This window comes from Anabas testudineus, chromosome 11 (assembly GCF_900324465.2).
Source record: "Anabas testudineus chromosome 11, fAnaTes1.2, whole genome shotgun sequence".
Classification (NCBI taxonomy): Eukaryota; Metazoa; Chordata; class Actinopteri; order Anabantiformes; family Anabantidae; genus Anabas; species Anabas testudineus.
In genome coordinates, this window is record NC_046620.1 from 3,133,815 (window position 1) to 3,161,667 (window position 27,853).

Genomic DNA, 27,853 nt, shown 5'->3' on the forward strand with positions numbered 1-27,853 from the left:
AACATGGCAACCATCACCGCAGCCATGGGAAGACGCGACATTGCCGCCGTACCTACGGTCAAAATGGATACCACAGTCGACATGGACATCACGGGTCTCACAGCAGGCAAAGGAACAGGCGTCAGTCAAACATGGAGGCAGAGGCTGCTGATGAGCAAACAGCAGAACCTGACATTACGTCCTCTATGAAGGAGACACGTTCCTACTCCAAGTGTAGAGGTCAGCAGTCCTGAATAAAGATAATAAAAATAATAAAATCTAAGTAAATGTTACTCCTTTCTGTGAGCTGATCTGGTGTTTTTGTCAGACTGCATCGCACGGGTGCAGCGATTCCTTGTGACCAGGCTGGGAGAAGACTGGATCTTCCTTGTTCTGCTGGGCATCACAATGGCGCTGGTCAGCTGGACAATGGACTATGCCAGTGCAAAGAGCCTGCAAGGTAAGACTTCATATACATCAATGTATTGAAGAAGCAATTTAAAGTAATAGATAACCAAGTGCAAAGATGTGTAACTTTGTTTTCTTCTCAGAATTTTCTTTGCTTGTTTCATTTCTTACCTTCCTTCCTGTTTCTGCCTTGTATTCACTCTTTTGCTTTTGGCCTTTTTCTCACTACTTCCTGCTGCTGATCCTTTTTTGTCTGTTCAACCCATCATTCTTTTGCTCCTCCTTTTCAACTGTTTCTTCAGCCTATAAATGGATTCATGGGGAGCTGAGGGGGAACATTCCCCTGCAGTACCTGGCCTGGGTTTTATATCCCCTGATGTTCATCATTTTCTCCTCCATCTTCTGTCACCTGGTTTCCCCTCAAGCTATCGGTCTGTACCTGCTTGATCCTCATGACTGTGTTCTCATGCTTCAATGTTCTCATTTGCCCTTAAGTCTCTTTTTTAAAAGGTTTTCAGTTGATTTTTGTTTTCCACATTCAAAATTTAGGAGCCAAGTATTTGGTTTAATCATAGAATTTTTGAGGGATATTGTTGAGAGACTATGGCTTTGATAACGCCCTCAGGAATTAATTTAACAGACTAATTTGGCACCCCTGTGTCACAAGAGAGTAAGCCATCAGCCTAACAAGGTGCTTGATTAATCTCCTCTGCTTTACAGAAATACAAAAGATTCTGTTTTCCAAATTGTGTCACGGTTTGGCCTAATCAGTTTTTTTCTAAAGCCAGAGCACAGTTTGGAAATGGTTTAAGCAGAAACCAAGCATAAATCTGAGTGCAGTGAATGCGATTCTACATCTCTTCCCAGCATGGCTCCTGTTTTCTCTACACTACTTTATACTTTTAAAATTCAAAAATTTTTAAGTGCACAACAAAAAACTGTCTCGCCTCCTGTCTCAGGTTCTGGTATCCCAGAGTTGAAGACCATCCTGAGAGGTGTGGTGCTAAAGGAATATTTGACTCTTAAGGCCTTTATTGCCAAAGTCATTGGTCTGACTGCTGCCCTGGGTAGTGGCATGCCTGTAGGCAAAGAGGTTTGTGAACACAGATATAAATTGCTCTTATTTTAATTAAGTTAAAACTTTTCCTAAATTATGTATGTTTTAGTCTGACATTTAATTTTCTTTTTGTTTCTCCTCCTGCACTTAGGGCCCGTTTGTTCACATTGCCAGTATATGTGCTGCAGTCCTCAGCAGGTTTATGTCATTCTTTTCAGGAGTTTATCAGGTAAGCTGATGTCAGGAAACGTTATCAGTCACAATAAACTTTTAAGTTGTAAAAATTTATTTGGTGTGAGATATTTCTCCTGTTCAATTTTCTACTGTGTCAATCCCGTCCCCTCCTCCTATTTCTCTCTGGATCAGTAGAATCCATATTGTTACACAGACATCCTGACAGTCGGCTGTGCTGTTGGGGTGGGCTGCTGCTTTGGTACTCCACTTGGAGGTACACAACCCTTTAACGTTCCTGCTCTGCTGCCTTTGTTTTTTTAAGCCATCGTACATCCCTACAGAATGGATGTACGATGGCTTTGCTTGTTTTTTTATTTCATATTTCACTATTTGAATTCTTCAATTTAAAAATAAGCTTAAAACATATACATTATTTAAATATCAGGTTATTTGCATGTTAACTTCTTAAGCTGTAGATTAGAGCAGAGTTTTAAGAACTCAATTTAATTATTTTCTTTTCTTCTTTCACCAGGTGTTCTCTTCAGTATAGAGGTAACGTCTACATACTTTGCTGTGAGAAACTACTGGAGAGGATACTTTGCTGCTACATTTAGTGCTTTCATATTCAGAGTGTTGTCTGTGTTCAACAAAGATGCAGGTATTTATCAAGATATCAATAGCCATTACAGATGTTTTTTTGTGTGAGATTCACTGGGCAATATTTCATCAGATGGCATTCATTGGACATTCACTAGAGGGCAATATCCAACACTAAGCCAACTCCTATCTTTTTATTAACACGGATTTAATGCTTGCACTGTAAGCACATCATGCATTTTCCACTAGATGGTGTCCTCCTCCAGCATGTAGCAACCGGACCTTTCACTGCCTGTGTGTCTACAGTTCTAGATAAACCATTAATATCTTTGTTTATTTCACCTGAACAAGCAAGCACTACAGCATCACCAGTATTTGTCCTTTATTTAGGTCAGTAAAAAGTACAAATTTCACCTCATCTTTCCTTCGTTTTTCAGTAACAATCACTGCTCTGTTCAGGACAAACTTTCGCATGGATTTCCCATTTGACCTTCAGGAACTTCCTGCGTTCGCCATCATTGGGTCAGTGACTGAAGCAAAGACATATGACACCAATAATTTAAAATTTACCTCAGAGGTAGAAAGATATGCAGTACAAGGGTTCTTACCTTTATGAGGATACGGTTCACCATACGTTCCGTCTTAATATGTGATATGAGTCCAGTGTTTCCCACAGAATTAGATTTTACCTTTGACTTTGCAAGCCAACCTCGCTAGGGAAGGATTGACAGCGTGGTGTACAGTACCTTTTAACACACTACAGTAAATTTGCTTATTTATAGAAATAAAACATGTTGTACTGTAGATCTGTACAGAGCAGGAGGGTTGAAATACATTGTATGTTAGGTGTGTTTAGACATTAACAGCTATTTGCTCTAAACACTGAAGGTTTCAATTCTAAATTAAAGTTGGTCTAAAGTTATGGAAATATGAACAATTGAGCTAGGAGATTCTGAAGCTGATGTGAAATTAGGTGATGATTTAAATGGAGAAAACAGGCGGCTGTTAGTATGCTGAGGCACAGTCTATGAGTGGGAAACACGGCAGTTAGTTTTTACCACAAGATAAAGCATCCACCATATACAACTACATACAAATTAAGAAGTATGGTTAAAGTGGAGTTGCATATATTTGCTTTCATTTTATTAGTGTTTGAATTAGAACATAAGTTGCATTCATTACAGTTTTTCTAGATTCACAATATGTTGATATGATTTTATTTTGACTTCTTACTGGTTTATTTGTTGGTGCAGGATCTCTTGTGGTTTCCTCGGGGCATTCTTTGTGTATCTAAACAGACAGGTGGTGCTGCTCATGAGACGACCCAATGCCATGACCCGCTTCCTCACCAATCAGTGAGTTACTGTGCATCAGTACTGTAAGTCATAAAAATAACACTAAAGGTTCATGTTTTCTTCTTCAACCTGTTTTCAAGTCTGTATGGTGCCATTTTGAATATTTTTATTAATTTTGTCTTTGCTATATGGTAGAATATAACACACAGTTATAATTGAAATTACGTTATTTTTGGCCAGGTATTTTTGTTTTTGTTAATTAACAAGACTTTTCTTTCCTCTGTTTTCTCCCAGCCGACTGATTTTTCCTGCCGTGGTAACATTGATCATCGCCACCTTGACCTTCCCGCCCGGGTTTGGACAGTTCATGGCAGGAGAGGTTAGAGCTCATATTTTGTCATTCCTCCTGTCGCTAATGTAGGTGAAGGAGGATACAGAGAATGTAAATTTGTTTGTATCTGAACATGATAATCACAACTGATAACAGGGTTTGAGCACTATGTCCAGAGAAAGCTGGATTCATAAAACGTTAGATCATTTGTCTATTTGTTTTTCCCCAACATGAACACTGCGCACCTTCTAAGGGACAAATTGCAACAAACATTGATCTGGTAGTCTAAGGTTGTAGTTTTTGTTGCCCGCTGTTCTTTCCTCTCTCCTTTTTCCATTCACCCCAACCGGTCAAGGCAGATGGCCGCCCACCCTGAGCCTGGTTTTGTGGGAGTTTTCTTCTACTTCCACTTCCACTGTCACCCAGTGCGGCTTAAGTGGAGTTGTTGGGTTTTCTGTATAATTATCTATACAGTTATATTTTGTAAGGTCTTAAACACTGTTAAGTGCCTTGAGATGACTTCTGTTGTGATTTGGAGCTATACAAATAATTTTGAATAAGAAGCACAAAAGGAATTAAATTTGTTCATATCTACAGATTAGTTTATGTACAGATAAAGTGTTTGCCAAAGTGGGACACCCTAATGTTGTTAATAATTAAGATTAATATTTAGGATATGAGCTGTGCTTAAGGGTGGACCAACACAATCTATACTTGGCATTTTAATCTGCATCTGTGGCCTTACTGTGGTTTCAGTGTCTGCGTTTTCCACTTGAATGAACGCTAAATGCCTTGTAGCCTAGTGCACTGTGTGTACAAAAGGAGTTTTAAGGTGAAAGCTCGGGCAGCATTTTATCTTTTTTAGGCTTAGTGCTCGAACACATTCAGTTTCAAATAAAATAATGCCTACTACATTAGGCCTCAATACAATGTCTCAAGTCTCAGCATTAATTTGAGTAAGTTTACATGAACATAGAACATGTTTGAGAGATGTAGCTGTATTAACACTCACGAAAACTTGAAAATGGCAAACATTTTGGTAGACGAGAACCTCAAATCTGAAAGTGAAAGTCATATACATGGTGAAGGAAAAAGCTGATCTATAAATGGAGCAAGTCAAGAATCCTTTCCAGGATGTAGGCGTACATGTTTCCCTGTTAACAGTCAAGAGAGGACTTTGTGACCATAACCTCTGAGGATTTGCCACAATATATAAAATAAATAAAATAGAAAAATTGAAAGGCCAGGCTGCTGTTCATGAAAATATACAGAACATTGATAAGAGTCCTGCAGCAAAGTTCTATTAGATGACGAAAGAAAAATTGATTTCTATCTAAATGATGGAGAAATGAAATCACCAGTCTATGATCCAACGCATGGCACATAATCTGCCGTCCGTTGTGCCAGTTCTGTTATGATTAGGGCATGTATGATGATGCTAACAGTAGAACCGGTACACTGACATTTATTGATGATTTAACAGCTAAAGGAATAAACAGGATGAATGAGCTATTCAGGAGCATTGTGTGTGCTCTCATTCAGGCAGAGACATCAGAACCCACCTTGAGGACTGGTGGTTAATTTTATTATGATTTTAAAGCTGAGATTTGTAGTATCCATGATTTTACACACGCATGCCCAAAGAATAAAGAGGTCCAAATGCTTACTGACTGCACTGTATATCAACAGCTCACCTACCTTGAGCTAAGAGTTAATCATGTGTTTCATAGATGCTGAGAATAGACCACTTGCTGTGAACCGTGAGTGTTATTGTTTGCTGCTATAGCGTGTGTAAAGCAGCATGTCAGTCAGCAACACATTAACATGTTTTTGTGCCCTCTGTTATTGCTTTTCACACCCTCATTGTACAGACGTCTTACCTTTAAACAAACTCACAGCATGTAATAAAGCAGTGGAGTGAAGTGATATCTAAACGTGGATCATTTCACTTCAGAGAATATAAACTAGAGCGGATGCTTAGTATTTGACACATACCTCGCCACCTTATAAAGTGTATATGTAGCTGTTGGGGAATTAAATCCTTCGAGTCCAACTTCATAGCACAGTGCAGAGTGACAGAAGAAGCAGCAACACAGCGAGATGAGATTAAATGCTGCATGGGTTGTGAACCAGACGTGAACCCACAACTTCAAAAAAGGCACGGGAAAGCCTATTATTACATCGAGGTCTACCGAGGTCCACAGCCACCTTTCACCAAGCGGGTCCTCAGCATTTCCACTCGCACACCAAACCATGAATATCAGGGGCTTGATTGAATCCTTACCCAACAGTACAGATGTAGAAAAACTGAAGTCAGGCTGGTGGTGTTTTTCTCCCTCACAGTAGCGTTATGCAGATGTGAGGCTCTGCAATTTGTGCCTCTAAAATTCAGAGGCATCTATGCAAATGTGGAGCAGAATGGTTGAAGTGAATTAGTCATTCATGAGTCATCTAAAGAGAGTGAGTCATTGGACATGGCCACCCATACCCGTCTGCTTCCAGCTTTCTGGATGACTTCCTGACTGTTTATTCCACTTGACTTTCTACCTCTCCATTTTTTTCTGTTTCTCTTTTCATTTTCTGTCTTTCTTATCAGTTTTCTTCTTGTCTCTTGTTCCTCTTTTGTTAAACCTCACCCTCTTCCCCTCTTCAGCTGATGCCCAGGGAGTGTATCAACTCTTTGTTTGATAACTTTACCTGGACGAAGATTTCAGGTTCCCCCCCTCCAGTCGGTCTGGGCCTCTCCGCTGCCTGGCTGCACCATGATGTTAGCGTGTTTGTCATCTTGCTGCTCTTCTTCATCATGAAGGTCTGAGATGGCTGGAAAGTGTGTGTTAATGTGTTTGCTCGTTGTGCACGTTGGTGACTTTTTTTCTGTGTTTTTTTGTGCAAGTCTGTGTATGTGACTGCACTTGGATTGTGTATCTGTGGGATTGCATTTGTCAGACTGTGTGTGTGTGTGTGTGTGTGTGTGTGTGTGTGTGTGTGTGTGTGTGTGTGTGTGTGTGTGTGTGTGTGTGTGTGTGTGTGTATGCGCTTGTGCGTGTGTGTGTGTGTGACTCCACCTGACGTCAGCATTTTCGTCATCATTCTTCCCTGATTAGGAACATTTGTTGCAGGTCACTCATGTTGTCTTTGGTGACAGGGGCGTGTGCGTGTTTGTGTCCTCTTGTCCTGTTCCTTTTCAGGGTCAACAGTGCTGTCTTTTGTTTTTTTGTTTTTTGTTTTTTCATTATTTTTTTATAGCAGCTACTCACACGCAAACCCTGGAGATTTACAATTCTTACTGTCCTCTCAGTTTCTTACTTAAATATTTTATGAGCAGAGATGTGTACATAAATCCAGACTGTAGTATAAAGTAGTATAAAACTATTGCACAAATGCTAAAGATGTATAACTTGGGAGCTCTGTCTATGTAGTGAGTTTGTGCAGGCATTGCAGGCTCACATGGTGTCCAAGGCAAGTGCAGATATTGCTCCTCCCCATACAAATTAATGAGTGGTGTCATTAGCATCCAGACAATGTCATAGCAGAGGACTTCAGTCAGACCGGATTAGAAAAGAGCTAAGAATAATTACACCTGATCCAAAATCTAAAAGTACCCAAACAGAGAAGGAAATCACCAATGCTTGCAGCAGCCTGATGTGCCATCAGTTACTAAGAAGCTACAAATAAGTAGAAATCCATATTTTTTTCATTACTCTACTTCTTGCCTGAAAGAATAATTTCTGCCCAAACTAAAACCAGCAGTAGTCATCAAGATGAAAAGAACTGTTTTGAAGGCAAAAGGAGTACCTAATCATATTGTAGGTATGTGTGTGTGTACAAGAAGGAAAGTGTGGTGTCCTTATAAGTTGGGTGGCTGCTGCAGAAAATGGCACCAAGCTTTTGGTAAAATCGGAGAACAGAGAAGAAGTGGGAAAGTCAGAAATCAGATTACTTTATCACAAAATACAACCAACTTCATTGTACATAGAAGTAAAGTGACGCACAATTCTGACTTACAACTCACACTTGTATCTGTTTAGAGTCTTTCTTAGTCTTGCCGACAGCCATAATTGACAGGCCAGTGTTGTCACAACTACATCTTCCTTCAACACTACTCATGTAACTCAGCTAACTTGGCTTTAGTGGAGATTGATATATAACGTTCATTCTAGGGGCCACAAACATCTGAAAACTGAGAAACATCTTTCAGAATTAGGATTTTTCTAGATCCATATTCCACAAGGAAGAGTTATGATCTTTTCACCCTTGGACTCCACAAAATCCATCATCCTTATTAGAGTTAACCTCGTCTGTTTTTCTGCACTGTTTAGAGTCAAATTAGGCAGAAATACCACATAAATAATCCTATTAACAGGATATTAAAGCCTGTCACTCGGCGTCATACACTGCATTAGTTTAGTCATAGTGCTTCCCTGTAGTGAAAACTTAATTCAACCAAAACTGAGAGCAACTGGCTAGTAAAATTCTCACTAAACATACACTCAGTTTTTCTGCTTTTCTGTCACCTTCTGCTGCTGTCAGTCTGTCTCTGACACTTGCACAGTCTGAATGTGCCTCCCCAAATGTGTTGATTCTTCTCTGGCTCTCATTCGCTTTCTCCTTTTGGCCTACAGATGATTTAAAATTCTACTCTATATGGGTATCTCCAGTCAAACTAAATAAACAAACTTTAGACTTAGAAACTGATGAAGAGTTTCTCAGTGCAAGTTTGATGCACTTGAATGAAGGGGAATGTGTGGGTTGGTCCAGAACACTTAAATAACATTTTCAGGATGTTAAGTGTTAAAATAATCTTTTGTTTACCTTCTTATGGCAAAACAAGCACTACCAATGTTCACACCCATGTTTTCCAACAACTTGCTTGCTTGTTAGTGTTAGAGAATGACCTGTTAGGTTTAGATTGTATCATTTAACTATTGTCATCCTACTGAATTCTTTCCTGCCGTAATTAAATTTTACCTTGATAAAACTGTCCATTTTTCTATCGGTGTATAATCAGTTACCCATGATGATGAAGTTAAAAACACTTTTGAAAGTCGGACCATTTGCTGTGGCCCCCCACGCTCAATTTCCACATTGTTCTTTATTAAACAGTAGTTAACTGTTCATTCTCAGTGTTTCTAGTCCCATCTGTCTCTGGATTTGTGACACTGATGAAAGAGTGTGAAGTGTGTAAGTGGACGTGTGTGTGTCTGTGTCTCTGTCTGTCTTGTGTTGATCTGCATGATTGTGTTTGACTGTCAGGATTAAAAAGAGAAGGAGACAGCGAGTGCAGTCCTCTCTGTCATCAGCATAGCATGCCACCCTGTGAGAGACGTGCTAATGAGTTTTTATCTTGTACCATAGTAATTAAGTTCTCAAACGATGATGAGCGATGTGTAGACTGGTAATCTGGATTGTTAAAATGGTATCCCTTCAAATAAAAATGAAAAAGCCCAACATGTGAAGGGATGCTGGTGAAACACACACTGTCACCCACATGTAGACACACTAAAATGCCATTGTGTGTGTAAAGGGTAATTATTATTGCTGAAGAGCTCTCTGCAGCCAAGAGCAAAGCCTATTATTAGGCAAGCTATTTTCAAGTTATATCTTGATGAATACAGAAATTGTTTGAAAATAAACAGTGTTCGTGACAGTTTGCTTTAATTCACTGTACAGAGGACATCATACATTTGCTTTTGTCTCTCACTCAGTCCTACACATTTATGTGGGAACTGCCCAGTACAGCTACAGCAGCATCTTCAGCAGCTTCACTGGAGCTACTGTTGATTAAGTGCCTTGCTCATGAACACCCATGGGTGATGGGGTCCACACACATACACACACACACACACACACTTTTCCACATTTTCTGTTCTCTGGGGTTTTTTTTCTTCATACTTAAGTGCAGACACATATGGGAGGGCACAAGGACTTTACATCAGTCTTGTTGCTATGCAACACAACATCCAGGAAGCAATATAATTATCAATAGATGGCAAGCCTGCAACAACAAAGGTGATATCGTCTAAAACAAAGAGTTTCCACTTTAAAGATGACCAAATTGAGACTTTTTTCTGACTGTCAGTAGTTTGACTGACTATTCTCAGTTGGCCAGGTGGAGTAAGAATAGTTGGACAAGCTGCTTGACCTTCTCAGTACGTCTAGCCACTAGCCTGCTGACCATATGAAAACTTTCCAAGAGAGGAAGCTATCTTGCCATATTGATGCACCAAAGGTCTTAAAATGGTCGGGACGACCCTGTCATAAGAAACTCCATTTTGAATGTATTGGTTTTCACCAACAACACAACACATCTGAGTTTCCTTTATCTAAATAGTGTTTTCTTTTGCAGTTCTGGATGTCTGCAGTGGCCACCACCATGCCCATTCCATCTGGAGCCTTCATGCCTGTCTTCATACTGGGTGAGCAAAAACCCTTGAAATCTCTAGCCAAACCCGCATGATGATGACTAAATTGGATAATTTGGTGTAAAGCTTGTGATTATTATTAAAAGTGATTTGACCTCATAATTTTAGTTCACCTATTTTAAATTAGTGCTGATACGCAGGCTATTTGCTTAATAACTGAAACTATTAATTATCCTATAGATTTACACATATCTAACCTAAAGTTCTTGGTTCATTAACTTTCCTATATAGACATGACATGACTTAGACTGTTGAATATCAGATCACATTTCATCACCAGTTTATGCAGAAATCCATGGCCATGTTTTTTTTAATGACTGAGTTTTTATTATTCGTATCAACACTTTAGGAATCAGTGCTTATTTGCAGTAGTTTGCAGGTCATCTCTTGTTTTTATTTTGTAAAGCGTTTGGAGCGTGACCTTTACCAGTGCTTCACTTTAACATATTCATCATTACCAGCTGTAAACAACCACAGATGAATAAATTCAGCTGCAGAGATGGTGGGTCATTATGCATTTGTAAGTTTGTGTTTGTCAGTGATTTTAAAATTTGGTCACGTTGCACAGTTGGAGAAAGCTTGAAAAAAAACTTTTAAATGAGGCCATTGCAGAAGCATCATGCGGAATGAAAACACTAGAATTGCTGCTAGAGAAGTTTTTTTCGCCCTATAAGTTGTTTTGTCTGTCATCGTCTTTACTGGTTAAAGCTGCAGAAAAGTAACATCTTGCTTTTCTTTCCTCTTGCAGGCGCTGCATTCGGGAGGTTGGTTGGGGAGGTCATGGCCACCTTGTTTCCTCATGGCATTGTGTTTGATGGCATCCTTTACCGCATCATCCCTGGAGGGTATGCAGTCATTGGTTAGTCTCCCTTTTCCTCGTCTTAGCATTCCCCCTCTCTGTAGTTTTATTACCGTATAACTCCAACTGCAACTTTTGTTCACCTTCCTCCAAACTCCAGTTATGAGTAAAATGTTGTTTTATGAGCAAAACATAATGGAGAGGCAGACTTTGAGAACCAGCAAGAACCCAACCATCTCAAATGCAACAGTATTATAAGTATTTTATCATTAAGAATTCATCATTGAAGCCTTACTCACTGTCCTGCTCCCCTATCCTCTGCCTTCTCTCCTATCTTACTCTTTCTCCTTCTAACTGTCAGCCTCCTGCACCCTCTGCTTGTCAGTAGTGGTCAAAATGTCTTCTTCCTTCTCTCCTGCCATTTCTTCCTCCCCCTTCTCTTCCTCTTCCCCCTTCAGCCTTTCTGACCGTCCAGTTGTCACTTGTTGTCAAGTTGTCCCTACTCTTCCTCATCTCACTCCTTTAGTTTTTCATCCTCCCCCTCCTCTTCATCTTCCTCCTTTCCATCAGAGCATGTGGGCACTTTGCTCTGACAGTGAACTGTCACAGTGGGTTCTCTCTTCTGTCCTCACCTCAGCCACTGACCCAGAAACGAGGTCTTCCTTAATTTTTCCTCCCTACAAAGCACATCTCCCCTCCTTACCTTGATCACTTCCTACTTTTTTATTATAAACATTAATATATTCTTCTTTTCGTTATTCTCTCTCTGGAATGTTTATCACCTGACGTGCTGTATTTGCTATTTTTGCTTTACAACCATTTAATGGAGCTCTGGTTTCCTCTTCCTATCGCTGCTTTCCTCGTGTGACTCAGCAGTCTTCCCTTTGCTCAATCATTATCCTCTTTCACCCAAATTATTGTTTTCTTCTCCAGTCTTTTCATTATTTGTCCTGCATATTGGCCACTGATCTCTTTTTTTGTTTTAGGCATTTTACTGTTTTTCCCACCATCATCGTTATTTCGGTCCTGCTTCCCAACTGTTTGTCCTCCAATTTTTATTTCTATGTCTCTTTCCTTCTTTGCCATTCCTTCTCTTTTTTAACCATTTATCCTTTCCCCTCCTGTAACTCCCATCATCCCATCTATTGTGTTTTGGTTAAAAACTTGTGGATGGAAACCCACTTCCTCACAGGAGCGGCAGCGTTGACTGGTGCAGTGACTCACACAGTCTCCACTGCAGTTATCTGCTTTGAGCTGACTGGCCAGATCTCCCACATCCTGCCCATGATGGTGGCTGTGATCCTGGCTAACATGGTAGCCCAGGGTCTGCAGCCCTCCCTGTATGACTCCATCATCCAGGTCAAGAAGCTGCCTTACCTGCCGGAGCTCGGCTTTGGACACATGAGGTTTGTGCTGATTTTATAAAGTAAATGTGTCCATTTGGGTAAATTATAAGGTTCCACTCCATTATGGAGCTTCAAATTAAATATTCAGATTAGTGTATTGTTTTGCTTTTGCTTCTACACAATCTGGGTTTCATGTTCAAAGATACGTGAACAGGTAGACGGAATGAATTTAGGAACATTTTCTAATTATGTAAAACATTAGAAATTAAGACAACTAAGAGATTAGATTTCCATCTTACAAATTTTGATTAGGGAACCTGACCATTGACCAATGACCATTAAGATGCCAAGGTGCTGCATCAGTCTAAAAACATAATTTGTGCTTGCACATTCTGTATGTGTGAATTTATATATTATTTTAAACATGGCTTTCTTACTAGTTTCAGTCCACATCTGTGTCCTCGTCCCACAGCCAATACAACATCTTTGTTGAAGACATCATGGTGCGGAAGGTGAACTTTATATCATCTCAGTCCACCTACAGAGAAGTTAAACTTCTGCTGGACTCCTCCTCACTCAAATCAATCCCACTGGTTGACTCAAAAGGTAAAACGTTAACTGTGGGTCTAATCTTAACAGTTGGGACCAACGAAGTGGAATACAAAATGAGAAAAGCAAAGTTTTACTTCAAGTTGTGCAATTATTGCTGTCACATACACACAGTTACAAAGATCCAAATCTAGGTAAAACTAAGTGAAACCCACTTATTTTACAACATTTAAGATTATTTTCTAGCTCCTATTAAACTCTGTGTGGAAGTAATTTTTCCTCCTCCTTCCAGATTCTATGATCCTGTTGGGCAGCGTTGACAGGTTGGAGCTACTGGCTCTCTGTGATTGGTGGTTGTCACCAGAGAGAAGGCTTCTGATGCAGGTGAGGACAGTTGGAGAGCAGCCAGTCTGCTGTTCTTCAGTGTCTTAGGACACCACAATGTGTACAGCAGGAAAATACTGTAGTGTTTATTTAATGAGGCATAATTTATCTTCACAACATGAATATTGTATTTCATGAAAATGTCGCTCAAGGTCAACAACATTTAACTGTTGTCGCTATAATTCTGGTTGTTTGTAATGTTTAACATTATATTGTCATAAATTTCTGTTTGTAGACATATTACTTCAGCAGCTGAAGAAGAGCCTGTTATACTTTATACACAGTATTCTAAAACCTTAAAATATACACTGGAGATTGCATTCTGTTTTATTTATTTTTAGTTAGATCTTGGAAGCACATCAGAACAGATGTGATATGTTTTATCAAGACATAAAATAATAGTGTGCAATAATTGGCTTAATGTTCATATATAAGATGCAAAATATTTGATTTACATAGAGAGAAATGATACCATCAACCATTAATATAAACAGAGCCACAGGCGTAGGAATATTGTGGCTAAATTCATCTGGCGTGAAATTACGAATTTGGCCGCCCTGTTTTCCTTTGCTCTCCTATCCTTGGTGTCGTCATTCAGAGAAGGAAAAAAAATCATGCAAAGAAACTCTTAAATGAATAATTGATAAAGGTTTCATGAATGTCGCTCATTTCACCTGGGGAAGGAGCACATGATATAACTTCATACGTTTGCTTTGGCCTGAAATGCTTTGGTAACACAAGGAGGATCGCTGACTGGAAAAGGTGAAGGGAAAAATGTTGTAACAGACGAAGCTGCTGCCGTCTGGTAATCTACTGTTAATTCCACCTACTAGAGTCAAACAGTTAAGTGTTTTTTCTAAAGGAAGAAACAAACGATCTCTGTCAAATTTCAATGAGGTAGCGTAAATTAAGCGTTAAATTTAGTTCAAAATTTAGGCTGAGTTCAGTTTTGATATTGTGACACCAGCCTCTTTACCTGGATTTGGTTTCAGGGACAAAGTCTCCAGGAGCAGAACCAGAGACACAGCTGGGAGTCCTTCGCTTTTGTTGAGGAAGAGGGAGAGGAAGACGGAGAGAAAGTGGTTTGTCATTCTGATACTTAACAGTCAAGATAGATAATATTTTTGTGTTTGTTTTTTGTTTAAACTGTTGCTGTGTCAGACAATAAAACATACTTTTATCATCTGGTTACTTTTGCTATTTCCTTTAGAAAGTGATTAATTAACAGGATTTATGAAGCACATTTACTTCTTGCCTGCAGAGCACTCCAGTGCAGGAGGAGAGGAACGGCCCCCTGCCGCCCCCAAAACCCCAGGAGCCTTCATCAAACCACACTGCTCCTGTTCCTGGTGAGCAAAGACAACTTCATATTTCCCAGTACATTTTCAGTTAGATTATTTAATTCTCTGTTGCTCTTGGTGGAGGTATGATAAGTATTCATCATCTCTATCTTCTGTCAGTGATAAGTGCCACCATAGCTTCCAGTCTAGGCTCTAGTACAAAGGCCTTATGGGTAATATGGGAAATATGGGGCAAACACTTTTTGCTCATCAGCGTGAAGTAGTAGGATTTGTTCTTTGCTGCTCTGTCTCCCCTGCTTCTCCTCAAAAATATATGTCAACTCATTTGACTAAGCACTTAGTCAGGGCCCAGATGGTTTATGTCGTTCACCAGGTTTTAGCACATGTCAAGTACATCATTCTCAGAGGACACAAATGTATCTTGTTTATAAATTCTGAAAGTCGAAGCCGTGGGAATTAATAAAACCATAAGAAACACTATGATATATAACCAGTAGAACAACATCATCTGTTTTTGGAAACTTCTACTACTGCTTTAGTGTTTTTAGATGTTTTCCCATGTTTCTAGTATATTGAATAACAATTATTGGCAAATAAATCAAAGCAAAGTCAATATTTACAGGGTTGACCCTTCTTTTTCATGACCGCTGCCAAATCCTGACTGATGTTGATCCATTCTTGCCGTATTATAGAGGTGTTACTTTAATGTGTTTTTGGTGCAGCAGGCAGTTGTTTGATAAAGCTCTAATTGCACAGATAGCAATAAAGTCTAGCTAAAGGGGCCTTTAACAGCTAAAGAAGCAGATATTTCCTTCAGGAATTGGTCAACATCAAAAACGGCTAAGAGACGAGGAATATTGAACTTACATTCATCAGGTGAACACAAACTACTGGATGTGTAAATACGTAACGGCTAACAGGTTGTTCAGCTGTTTCTTCGGCCATTTAGCACTAAAATCTCAAAATAGACAATTTGTCAGCTTTTCACACTTTTTGCTAAATTGACGTGTAAACGTTTGTTTGTCTCTGCCCCCAACAGATGTCAAAGATTGCAATTAATAACTTTACCATCCTAACAGCAATGAGGGAAGGTTTGGCAGCGTGTTCACTGCAAGTAACCAGATGGCGTGTTTGTATCTGTTGTGGCACAGTAAACACCTCAGTAGCCTGTCTCTCACACACACACACACACACACACACACACACACACACACACACACACACACAGTTTTCTTAGTGAAAGGGTATCCAGGCAACAACAATAAGGGGTTGCTTCGGTTGTCACTGTCTCTCAAATCCTCCAATTGCAGCAAGGTTATTCTCTCCTAAAGTCTTTTAAAAGCTGTGTTTATCATTTATTCACCTTCACCCTTTCTTCTTTCTACCTCACAGAAAAAGTTCCTCTACAGTCTGTGAGGAAAACACTCGGGTATCTCTTCACTTCTAAGAACAGACAGACAGAAGGACAGTCGCAGGTACGTGTGTGCACACGTTTTAAGTATTACAAACATTCCTTACATCTACACCCTTACATGTCAGGTTGTTCAGTTGCGTTTTCCTGCTAGTCAGCATGTCTGTGTATTTTATTTCTTTGTAAACCTTTGTGCCCTTTCCACTGTTCAGTAATTATTTAAAGATGTCAGGAATGTACTCACTAGCCAAGAAATTTTCCCTTGTGTTATACACACACACATTGAAATGCAAATCCCCATCCTCTTGGCAGTGCCATCCCAAAACCACATCTCCACACTGGCACTAGTAGGATATAAATATTTATACATAATTGTTTTCCCAGGAATTTATCATTATGGGGTCTGCTTTCTTTTCAGACAAATACACTTATCTGATTGACAGAGGCACATGAATACACACAGCTGCTTCCTCGTCCTCAGACAAACTCCCCTAAGTCGAGCATTCTTTCTTTCAACCTTGCCTCAAACAGAGAAGTCAGATACTGGAGGTAGAGTTATTATTCAGCTTGGCGATGAGCCTGGCTCACAGGGAAAGCAATACATGTCTTCTGTTTATATGAGGAGGGATGAAAACCACATTGGAAGTAAGCATATGCTTGTAAGCTTGCAAGATTAGAATTTGATTTCTGTTGTGCCCACCACTGCGGCTTGTGAATTACGAGTCTGATTCTCTATTATGTTTTTGGATTCAATCCTATTCCAGCCTAGTCATTGTTTTTACAGCAGCGAGCCACAATGCTACAGCCCTGAATATCAAGTAGACACAGTGGGAAATTGCCTCTGGCAATCAAGCCATGGCTGAAATCTGGCTGTGAATCAGGTATTTGTCTATTTTACAGCCACTGATGGCAGGTAACCAAACTCTGACCTTTAGAATATTATCTGGCTGATGTTGTACAGCAGCATCTCGATAATTCTTGCATTAGCATAATTGTTGTTTTTTCATGGTAAACAGTTAGCAGAAGTATAATACAGCTACACAGAAAGCAGCTATCCAGTTTGTGCGGGGGTGAGATAAAAATAACAAAAAATATTAACCTTTTCCTATGCGAGTGTCTGCTTGATAAAAATGAGCCCTCAGCTGTGATTGGACATAGACGCCTCACAACCGTTTTTATAGGTGACAGTATGTTGTTGCTTCATGGTCAGAAGAAGCCAGACTGTCTAGACAGGGTGTGAGTAAATGAAGGATACATGGCTAATAGGACATGTCGCCCTGGATTTCGCTTACTTCACCCAATTTACGCACAAAGCTGCTGGATGTTGTTGGGGACTGTTTTAGGCTGTTTAAGAACATGACTTGCAAAATGAGCTGTCTGAGGAAACTCCCATTCAGTGCAACACACTTTCTCAACTCCAGCTGTTGTTTGCGAAATGAAGACACACAGAGAAAACTGATTTAGCACTAATAATCTGTCCAAATTTACAAAACTCTAGTTAATGTCAATCAGCTAGATTCTCATTTAATTATCTATTTAATCTGTATGTGATCCTGGGCTTTGCACACAATATGTAGTTTTTTCTCTTCTCTTTGAGACTGGGTGTTTTATTTATTTATTTATTTATTTATTATTGCACTCAAACATCCTGTCTCTTTCTTTTCTCTCTCTCCAGGAGCCTTGTCCTCCCCCTCTGGCAGACACAATGTCACCTGAAGAGGTACAACAATGAGGAAGGAATTTATAGAAATGTCTGTTAATTATTTCTTATGGTCATTAAATACATCTCTGTGTTGAGCCACCAAACCTGGAGTCCAAAGTGAGGCTCAAATAACAACAGTCCCAGATAAGTCCTATGAAGTCAAAGCTGGCACTATTAACAATCAAATCCGTGTCACATCACATGTAGGTCACAAGTGTTAGAAATGTGTGTCACAATAGGAAAGATTCAGAATTGGGGCACCATTTAACTGCTGTGTGAACACAACCAGAATTTTAAATGAGACATCTTTTTTATTTTAAGAGCAGCAAAACATTTTGTGCCCTCCGATCCACTCCTGTCCGCTATTTTTCCTTTACTCTTCCTGGCACTGTCCCAAAATACCCCATAACATCACACTGTAAATCCTACAAGACTGCTGCCCCTGTCACAGCAGGCTGAGGCGTGTAGGTAAAATCCATAGAGAGGCTAAAAGGTGTCAGACATCCTAAATCTCAGAGGGAAGACCGGTGACATGCAAGGACACAAAACAAGGTTTCAAGGTTTTTCTCAGCTGCGAAACTCCTCAGTGGTAACTAGCTACCATCTATCACCTGGAGCTACACACAGACTGTACTGCATATACACTCACACAGTTCTACACAGACACACTACGCAGTGTTTTGATTATTTATTTAGCTGCGTCTGATATTCATTTAATCATGATACATTCATGACTCATCTTAAAACCACCTTGAGGTGAACTTTTTCCTCATCATCAGATCCTCTCTGAACTAATGCCACTGTGACCTTGGTTCTCATTTTCTGCTGCAGATTCAAGCGTGGGAAGAAGCAGAGATGGACAAGCCGATGGAAATCGATGAGATACGAGTTGACCCTTCCCCCTTCCAACTGGTTGAGAGAACATCATTACACAAGGTTGGTTTTTGAAAGATGAGGATAAAAAAGGCTTCAGAGGCAAAGTCCAGCATAACATTTTCGCAACTTTGCTTTATTATTGCAGTTTTAGAATTCAAATGAGAGATTTGAGCTTTAACATTAAGACTTGATGAATTATCAGGAGATCATTTTCTTTTTTTAATAGTCTACATAATGTTTTTTTGTTCATCAAACTCATGCAGAGCAATGATGAGTAAAACATGCACCATTAGCGATGAAGTGTAACGTACTGTGATAAATTGGGTTCAGCTGCTAAAGTAATGATAGACCAGACGGGTACAGACAAGACAATAATAGTTTAACAATTCTGAAATCACAGAAATCCTTTATTCCTCTACCATGAATATAATTTAATGTTTAAATTATGATCAAATATTGGATGTCACTCTTAAATAACAGTCTAGTGTTAAATGTATAGTAAAACAAATATTTTTAGCAATAGCAAAAAAAGTAATGGCACTGTTTTGTTTTCAGTTTCCTTATTGGTCATAATATTTGATCTGATCTTCACCCAAGTCACAGATATCAACAAACACAATATTCCTATGTTGATAAAAAGTGTATAGTCATGATCTTTCATGTCTTGAACATACCCAGTAATATACAGAGTGATGGTGGAAAAGGTAAGTGAAGTGTTTCACTACCTTTGGCACAACGTCTAGGAACTTTGGACCGTTCCTCCTTAAAGAACTGCTTCAGTTCATTCATGCTATTAGGATGTCTGGTGTGAAAAGCTCTCTTGATGTCACTCTACGGTTTTACTTCAGTATTCAGGGACATTGTTTTGCTGCATCACCCAACTTTTTACTGAGCTTCAGCTGGTGGACAGCCACCCTAATATAACAAATGTACAGAATGAGCTCCATTTAAAGTTTTAATAGCTGGAGAGTTGGCAACACGACCAGAGCACTGTGTACTTTGTCCTTTCTGTGCTGAAAACAAGTTTCTGAACAAGAACTTATGAGTTAGAGTCTGGATTGCAGGGAAGTCTGACATATACAACTGTGTCATCTTCATTAAAATGGGCTTTAAAGTATAAACCAAGTACAGTTGTGTTATGTATAACGTAACGAGTAATGGTCCAAGAAGAGACTGTTATTAGGGCTGGATGATAAAATAAAATAAAAAAATCTATTGTGCGATAGCTTTTCCTAGATCGAACTTTAAAACAACCTGGATCAAAGTCATTCCACCTATGTTTTATCATCTTATGGACCCTGCACGAAATGCAAGACTTCACAGTCTTAGACTCAAGAAAATGTTGTTGCCCCCCTAAGACAACCAGTATGATACCTACACAACAACAGAGCTGATGGTGCCCACTTTCTCCACCATACACCAAAAAAACCAAAACAAAGGGGCATATCACAAATTTATTAGCTTCTTTACTGCAACATATCTCAAGAAAATATGCTAAGAGGCTTCTCCCAGTTTTGTTCAGATTTATTATTCATTACATCATAATTAGCATGAAATGACTTGGGTGGATGGGGTGCAGTGAATTTTATTGCAAAATGTAAATTAACTGTGGACAAGAGTTTATGTTTTTCTGTCACAGGTGTTATACAAGCAGAGAAGCATATAAATGGAGTTCACCACCCCAAGCAGTCGTAAAGTCTTTTGTTGATGTTCGCACATCCAGCTCCTTAAGTTGTTTACCTCTGTCACAGCTCATCCAGTCTGGATGTGGATAACCTTGACAGAGGGCAAATGACACATGAGAAACAAGCGTTCTCATGTGTCACTGGGCACTGGGATTTTTTCACACGGTGTCTTCCAACTAATCACTGCGCTTAGTTTTTTTGGACTGAGACCAGAATCGTATTTACAGAAGTCAGTTGGAGTTGTTACATAGATATCTAAACCGTTTGTAGGTGAGGATTGATTTTGGATAAGAAGAACTTTTATTTATCAGTTTTCAACCATTTTAATAATTAATCTTAAGTAGTAATGTTACCGTAGTTGCTGCCTTAGTATTAGTTGGTAGTTTGGTGTTCATCTGTTTCTGTACTTCACTTTGATTGTATTCTTATTTTCAAGAAATTTAAAATATTTGGGGTGAATTTGTGCATCAGAATTCATGTGAGTTTCCTCTCCCAGCTGAACAAGCTGCAGTATGGTTGTGCTTTTACTGTACATACTAATATAATTTACAGGTTCAGCAGCTGCAGGATCCTGCAAATAACTGGTAAACAGTTTGTCATTTTTCTACTCCTCTGTTTTGTGTTTAATATAATTGTAATTCCATTCTTATGGTAATAGCCAGAGTAGTTTGGTTATTTATGTGCAAAAAGGCTTTTGGATTTCGGTGTTCTGATGCATACAAAGAGCTCATCCAAAGTGCGACCTTAGCTGGAATATCAACAGAACAAAATGTGCATGGAAACACTGCGGTTCACCTAGAGCCTTGAGTCAGTTTACATTCATCTTTTCTGTGTCTGTAACATTGTGTCTAGATGAGGTCCCAGACAAAAGGTGTAACCAGCTCTGAGATTCAAGCTTTTGTTGTATTTTGACTTTTTCACTCTGTCTCCACAGACTCACACCTTGTTCTCACTGCTGGGCCTGAGTCACGCATATGTGACTAGTATCGGCAAACTGGTCGGGGTGGTGGCACTGAAGGAGGTAGGAAGCAAAATTTGTTTTTGTTGTTGTTGTTTCTCCCCTAAACTAAAGCTCTCAATGATTAACGTTATCTGGAACCAAGACCTGAGAAGTAAATACAATTCTCATTCATCTATGTCCAAAAACCTTAATTTATTAAAATGCACAAGTTTTCTCTTATCTGTCCTGACTATGGTGGAAAAAACAGTTCATCTGCTTTATTTCTACTGATTTACTCTTACTTTCATAAAGCTTTTTGGGATACGTGTGAGGATTTTGTTGGCATAATCAGTATCCTCTCTGTATGATTAGGTCCTCTTTAATTTACTTCATTCCTTTTGTATTTTCTTATTGTCACCATCTTCACTTTTTCTTTCTACATTGTTTTTTCTCATTTTCCAACTTATGTTTCTTCCACTATCCTTTGACAAATACTTATCTACGTCTCTTCCTTCCTTCCTGATCCTTTCATCCATTTTTTTCTTTTACCTTTTCCTCTTTTCCCTCTTCCTCCTTCAGCTCCAGAAGGCCATCGAGGGCTCCACGCGCTCCGGTGTACGACTCCGCCCTCCGCTCGCCAGCTTTCGTGACATCAGCAACCACAACTCTGTCTCCAAACCTCCTCCTCCTTCTGCAGCTGCTCCTTCTCCTCCAACCACTCGGGCCTCTCCTCCCTCCCCTCCAACTCCTCCACAGCCTCCATCTCCATCTTCTCCTCACCATCATCATGTTCATCATCACCACCATCATCATCATTGTCATCATCTCCACGAGGATGAAACTGAGGTGTGGATCGAGGGCGTGTCGAAGGAGGTGGAGGAGAGTAGCAGCAGCAGTGCAGAAAGTGGAGGTGGCAGCAGCACATGGACTTGCAGCTCACCCAGCAGGAGCTGCAGTTTCAACAGCAACCTCACCCTTCCTCCCTCTTCCAGTCCTCCCCCAGTTCCCTCTTCCTCATCTCCTTCTCCCCCTTCCTCCTCCATCCTTCTCTCCACCCTGAAGCCTCTACAGGAACTGCTTGAGGAGGATGATGACAGCGATGATGAGCCAATGGTTTAGATTAGACAAGTTTTTTTTTATGTATATATAATGGAAAACTTTTTTAATGGTGTGAGTTTCTTCTTCTGTTCTTAAATTGTTGTTCTGGTCTTTGGACACCCTTTTACCTCTTTCTGTCACAACTTCACCAGAACAAAGATTTCAATGCAAACAGAGTATTTGCTTGAAACTGTGCCAAGGCTGTGCATAATTTCTTATTTTTCTATTTTTATTTTAAGACCCCGGCTTGTTCTCTATGCTCATTTCACAGACCTTCACTTGGTTTGCTTCCACATCCTTTCCCTTCACTCTGCCCACACCAATCGCTGTCTCTTCTTAATAAGCTCTCTGTGTATGTTTTCGGTTACTTGTCCTGCTTCACTTCTCATTTTCTCTTTCTCGTGTACTGTCCAGAGAATTGAAAGTTTCCTCCGGGATTTTCTTTTCGTCAGGGTGGAAAAGCATCTAAAACGGCATTAAGACCATTATAGCAAACCTCACCAATGAAACCTGAAAAAGTATTTCATTTGTAATCTCATTGTGTTAGCAGCTGTTTGACTTGCATGACATAATTGAAGGAAAAACCAGTACATGGCACAGAGCATGATTGGATGCTAGTTGTTCAGTTGTTGTCAGTACCATGCAGATCCTGTTGTGTTTCTCCACTCATTTATTCAGCTTTTCCTTTGTCACTTATCTCTTTGACATACTATTTTCCATCAACTTTGTGTCTTTATTAACCAAAAATGCATTAGTTTGAAGAATAATACAAATATCTGCTGCTGAAATGAGAAGTGCAGCTGTAAAGCCCCAGCAAGTAGTTTTGCATTTCCTCATTGTTTGTGTCTTTAGAAAAAGGTTTTTACTAGATGAAAGCAGGAGCTATTGATTTTATTTTTTTATGGCAATAGACAGCAGTAGACTAATGGAGCTGCTCAGTCCACTGTGGAAGAGTGGCCAAAGCCCCAAATTGACCTCCAAATTGTGAGCTGACCTTGCGGATGCAGCCTCAGAGCTCATTTCATCACAGTTAAGTTGATAGATGGTGCAGCGAAAGGCGTGTGAAGACAGCCATACCCTGTTGAATAGAATCTGGAGATGCCTCTCAGACTTAGCAAAAGTTACACATGAGTAGTTTGAATAATTATGGATTATGATGCAAAAGAAAATACAACTTAGTCTTTTACTATAACAAATTGAAGTCTGACATTCATCAAAGTGAATGACAGCTGACATTTTGTCATGTAACATCTGATCTTATACGATGATGATGTATGTTGACAGGGATATCTGTGCCAATTAATGCGTTCATTGGCTTAATGAACGACCTCATTAGCATGACTATTTGATATGAACCTGTCATGATGATTATTACAGAGAATGTATGCTCACGTGGTGCTCTGTTCTCTTAGCTGCTAGTGTTACATTTTAATGACTAGAACAAATATTAAATGCTATTTGGCCACGAGTGCACAATTTAAAAGACTTTAAAGTTTTTACTTTTTTCTTATTCTGTACATTGCTTCAAAGGAAGTCTTTTCTTACAGACTCAGCAGCAGAAATAGGACGCATGTTGTGAAGATTTACACTTCACTTAAATCATCTTTGTAAATTCATTTCATTTCTGTTGTGCATATATCTTACTGTTAGACTAAGGTTTAGTTGAACTACTAGGGAGCAGAAAGAGTTCACAATTGTGTCTTTAAAAGAAATTATTATAGCCAACATGTCAGCAAGTTATTGCCTAGTTACACATTAACCAGCGGCAAAGAATTAACTAAGAAGGGCTTAATGTTATGTACAATTTTTGACCTGGCTGTTATTATGTAGTACTATAAATGACATCTGGACATTATATACAGTCAGTGCCCAAGGCCGTAGAGACTTAAACAGAATTACTGGTCACCAGTTTCCCCATTTTTAGTTAATATTGGAGTTTTGTGTCCTCCAGCACCTGCAACATTTAATTGAGATCATGAACTGAAGAACTTCATCTTCTTAAACTCCATCAATGTGCTTGTTGCTTACGGTTTCTTTTCCTGATGCACCTTTTTAATTTATCACTTCACCTCTTTCACTCTAATCTCTTCATCTCATGCACTCAGTTCTCAGGTGGTGCCTTAAAAGTCTTTAAACCTGCAGATATAGCACAGACGTGTTTGTCTGTAAATTAAAATGTGTATGTTTCTTAAGGGGGATCTGTACTGGTTTAAGTGCTTCTTGTTTTCTGCTTGAGGCTGTGCTTAATGTATGTTATATTTATTTATCCTTTAGTAAAAGAGTCGATTATTATCTTAATGTATAAAGCTGTGAACAGTGTAGCTAAATAAAGTTTTATTAAGTGAAATCCTTTGTTTTTTTGTTTTTAATCCAGGTCAACCTCGATGTAATATCACACCAGGACAGAGAGAGAATATTTTAGCTGCTCATAGAAAGAATAATTGCAAACTCAACCTCGTGGCCGAGAGCTGAACTCAGCTAAGGTAGGGTAGAAATATTGATTTTTACTTTAGTGATTATGAAAATGTATTGGAAGTATTTAGATTTGTATTTATCTTCTTGTAAATCTATTCTATTACATAAATCTCTAAGTTTACATAACCTTTGACTTTAGCTTTGATTATATTAAATATCCCAAATTATCAATTAAGTTTTGATAGCACAAAGTTAGATACAACAAACATTATACCGTACATACTGTGTTTCAATAAAAGATGAACAGAAAAAATTGTATTTAGGTTATTCATCAAAATCTGTTTGTCACTTTAAACATCTGTTCTGATGTTCTTACCTGTGGTTTCGTACTTTAATTGCTTTTTATCTATGTTTGGGTAAGAGTAGGTGACATTTCTTTTAAATATTATTGTATGTTTTTACTTTTGTACTGCTCAGAGGGATTTTTGAATAATCTCATTGTGTTAGAAAACCTTTCTATTTCCTCTTTGACTCTGCAGAGGTAACTTAATTTATTAATACAGCATGACTGACATTTCATCCATGTGAATCTGACAGGAACACCACAGTAAGTGTAAGTTCAACTCTAAAAGTGCTAGATAAAACATTTTGGCAGCCTTCAGTGAGATGTTTTAAACATTTGTTTTAAACTCTGGCTCCTCACATGTGCTCTGCGTGTGTTTTGCACACTTGGATTTCTTTAAATTGTAGGATGAGATCTCTGAGCAACAAGAGGACAAACGGAGGACAGATGATTAGTGCAGCGATCAGGGGCATTGAGGTCTTGATCATTGGAGTGTAAGAAAGAATCGTCCTCTCCAGCAGCTGTTGCTGGAGGATTTTTGGAAGAGATCATGTGGAAATATTATGTCACAGGTTATAGCGCTCTGTGCTTTCTGTTTTGGATTCTAAATTTTGGATTTGTGCAGTCATGACAAATATAGGTACTTCTCTGTTTCATTCCTAGTTTTACGCCCCACATGACTCCACCTTACTCATTCATGTCAAGTCACTAAAGCATGATGCTTTCAAGGATGTCTTCTATTATGCAACAATTTACTTATTAAACATTTTTTGTGTTAGTAGCACAAGATCAAAAGCACGCTGCTTCCTTTTCTGAAAATCCAGCACGTCTGCCAAACACACAAAGGCCTAGTGGAGCACAAATGGATAATAACACTTGAAAAGACAAGGGCACTTCTCTGCCCCCAGACAATGATGAAGTCTTAACATAGCCCAGTTTAATGAATGATGCTGCTGTGGTGATTGTAGTGTTTTAGCAGGATTGATGGCTACAAGAAAGGTGCTGCAGTTGTGGGAAGAAAATGTCTGACCTTCACACTGCAGATTGAGGACCTATTTGAGTTTTAAGCCACAGGAGTGGTGTTTCTCTGTTAGATATATAAAATATAGATATAGGATATATATAAGATATATAAAAAGATTTTTTTTTAATATGTTCTAAGCTGAACAGAAGTGACAGTGCCACTACAGGGTTTTAGTGTCTTGTCCAAGTAGACCTTGATGAGTGTCTAGGAGGAACTGAGACTCCCATCACTGGAGTTCATGGACGATGGATGTCCTATCAAATGAGCCCCCACCTTGACTGTAAGTATCATCATATTTCATCCACACTTCTTTAAAAGCAGTTTTTAGGATTAAGACTTGGTGTTTGACAGAACAAAACAGAAACCAGAAGAATCTGTTTCCCAGAATATATATTTTTTCACACAAACAAAGCTACATTCATACAAACATACAAACGACACTCACTGGCCACTTTAGTAGGTACACCTAAACAATCTAATACAATCCAATACAGCAGCTTTGATATGAATTCTATTTTTACACTGTTAGAATTGATCAGTTTTTGTGGAAACTGGTGAAACTTATACTGTATTGTTATTATTAAGGTCATAGTGGGTGGTGAAGTGTTATAATAAGAGGTGTTTCTAATGTGTGGACTTCCATATTTACATAAATAGCTAGAATTCATGACAGAGCTGCTGAGCTGGATTGCATTAGATTGCACAGGTGTACCTAGAAAAGTGGCCAGTGAGTGCATACATGCATACAGTCTTACATTCATACAAATACATATTAGTTTATTTGTCATTTTTATTTTATTAGAAAAGGCAATGTCATATATTATTACTTTGTATACTGTGTTATATTGTTAGGGCTAGGTCACTGTTAAAAAGCATGCACTTTCTTTTGGTTGTGTCCAGATCATGTGCTTGCAAATAACTCAGAGCGCTCGCCCTATCGGATCTTTTTGCCATATTACGATGTTTCAGGTTGTTTTCACTCTTGCTTTTAGTGCGCTCAGAATTATTTGCAAATACTGTTTTGCCCAAGTCTGGTTGTGTCCATGTTTGTTGTATTGCAATGACTCTTTTTAACTGGGCCCTTTATATCTTTTTCTGATTCTACTGTCTTCTTCTTTTTTTGTGCACTGTTCAGGATTTAGTCCAGGGTCTTTGGTCCACTTGGTCCAAATTTTTGTAAATCCACATTATCCTCACACAACTTGATTCAGCAGTCATTGAATTCAAGTCTACCTCCATTTTAATTTGTTCATGGTCACATGTGTAATGTGTCACATTTGCCATAGTCACTTACGGGGTTTCTTGGCATATAGTTTGTGTACATTACCCCCCATGTTTCCATCAGTCTTCTCCTTTTTCCTCAGGCTCAAAGTGGGTAAATAGTTGGGAGGGGAAGGGGTTGGTATAATAGCTTGATTGATTATTGGAGTATTTATTTCCTGTTTTTGTCTTTCTATGACTGATTCAGTTGGTCGCAACAACAACAATCGATCCCTCCTCTGCCTCTTCGTCCTTCTCTTCCAGTGATTGGACGATGCAGGGAACTACGTCAAATGGTATCCTCTCTGCAGCGCATTCGCCGCTCTGTGTTGGGATTCCTGGGCTTGAGCCTCTGGTTGACGGGGCCTCCTCCCTCAACGGGGAAGGCGTCAAAGAGTTTGGCTCTGGTTCCAAGGTTAATGTTACTTCTTCTACCTGTGAAAACAGGAAATAGTGT

The 27,853-nt window shown here is 39.1% G+C and overlaps 2 protein-coding genes across 7 annotated transcripts in view; one reads left to right on the top strand and one right to left on the bottom strand.

Annotated features, from left to right (window-relative positions):
- On the top strand, positions 1-27,792 carry LOC113154017 (chloride channel protein 1-like). 2 transcript variants are annotated; one of them, XM_026347996.1, is made up of 25 exons: positions 1-219; positions 308-439; positions 1,347-1,480; positions 1,596-1,673; positions 1,814-1,892; positions 2,151-2,276; positions 2,653-2,737; positions 3,469-3,570; positions 3,805-3,889; positions 6,495-6,650; positions 10,188-10,257; positions 11,012-11,122; positions 12,255-12,468; positions 12,881-13,014; positions 13,250-13,341; positions 14,334-14,423; positions 14,603-14,690; positions 16,035-16,117; positions 17,729-17,773; positions 18,587-18,691; positions 21,251-21,337; positions 21,836-24,837; positions 25,309-25,382; positions 25,520-26,416; positions 27,661-27,792. In XM_026347996.1, exons 1-22 carry the CDS (start codon positions 132-134, stop codon positions 22,373-22,375), a joined length of 2,724 nt encoding a protein of 907 aa, XP_026203781.1. In that variant the 5' UTR covers positions 1-131; the 3' UTR covers positions 22,376-24,837; positions 25,309-25,382; positions 25,520-26,416; positions 27,661-27,792. The 2 variants fall into 2 exon arrangements, with proteins under 2 accessions (XP_026203781.1, XP_026203782.1); XM_026347997.1 differs by having other exon boundaries at positions 14,334-14,420.
- The window catches only part of LOC113154022, a 40,816-nt gene continuing 39,843 nt past the window's right edge, over positions 26,881-27,853 (bottom strand). For 4 of the 5 annotated variants that reach the window (XM_026348008.1, XM_026348007.1, XM_026348006.1 and 1 more), the window contains one exon: positions 27,601-27,831. In XM_026348008.1, the coding sequence (XP_026203793.1) occupies positions 27,601-27,831 (231 nt within the window). Of the gene's footprint in view, positions 27,832-27,853 lie in introns of all 5 variants that reach the window. The other variant, XM_026348003.1, reaches the window with a different exon arrangement.

Coding starts and splice junctions, on each gene's coding strand:
- LOC113154017 (XM_026347996.1), top strand. CDS start 132: ATGGAGGCAGAGGCTGCTGATGAGCAAACAGCAGAACCTGACATTACG. Junction 440..1,346: donor CAGTGCAAAGAGCCTGCAAG/GTAAGACTTCAT, acceptor CTCCTGTCTCAG/GTTCTGGTATCCCAGAGTTG. Junction 2,277..2,652: donor TGTGTTCAACAAAGATGCAG/GTATTTATCAAG, acceptor TTCGTTTTTCAG/TAACAATCACTGCTCTGTTC.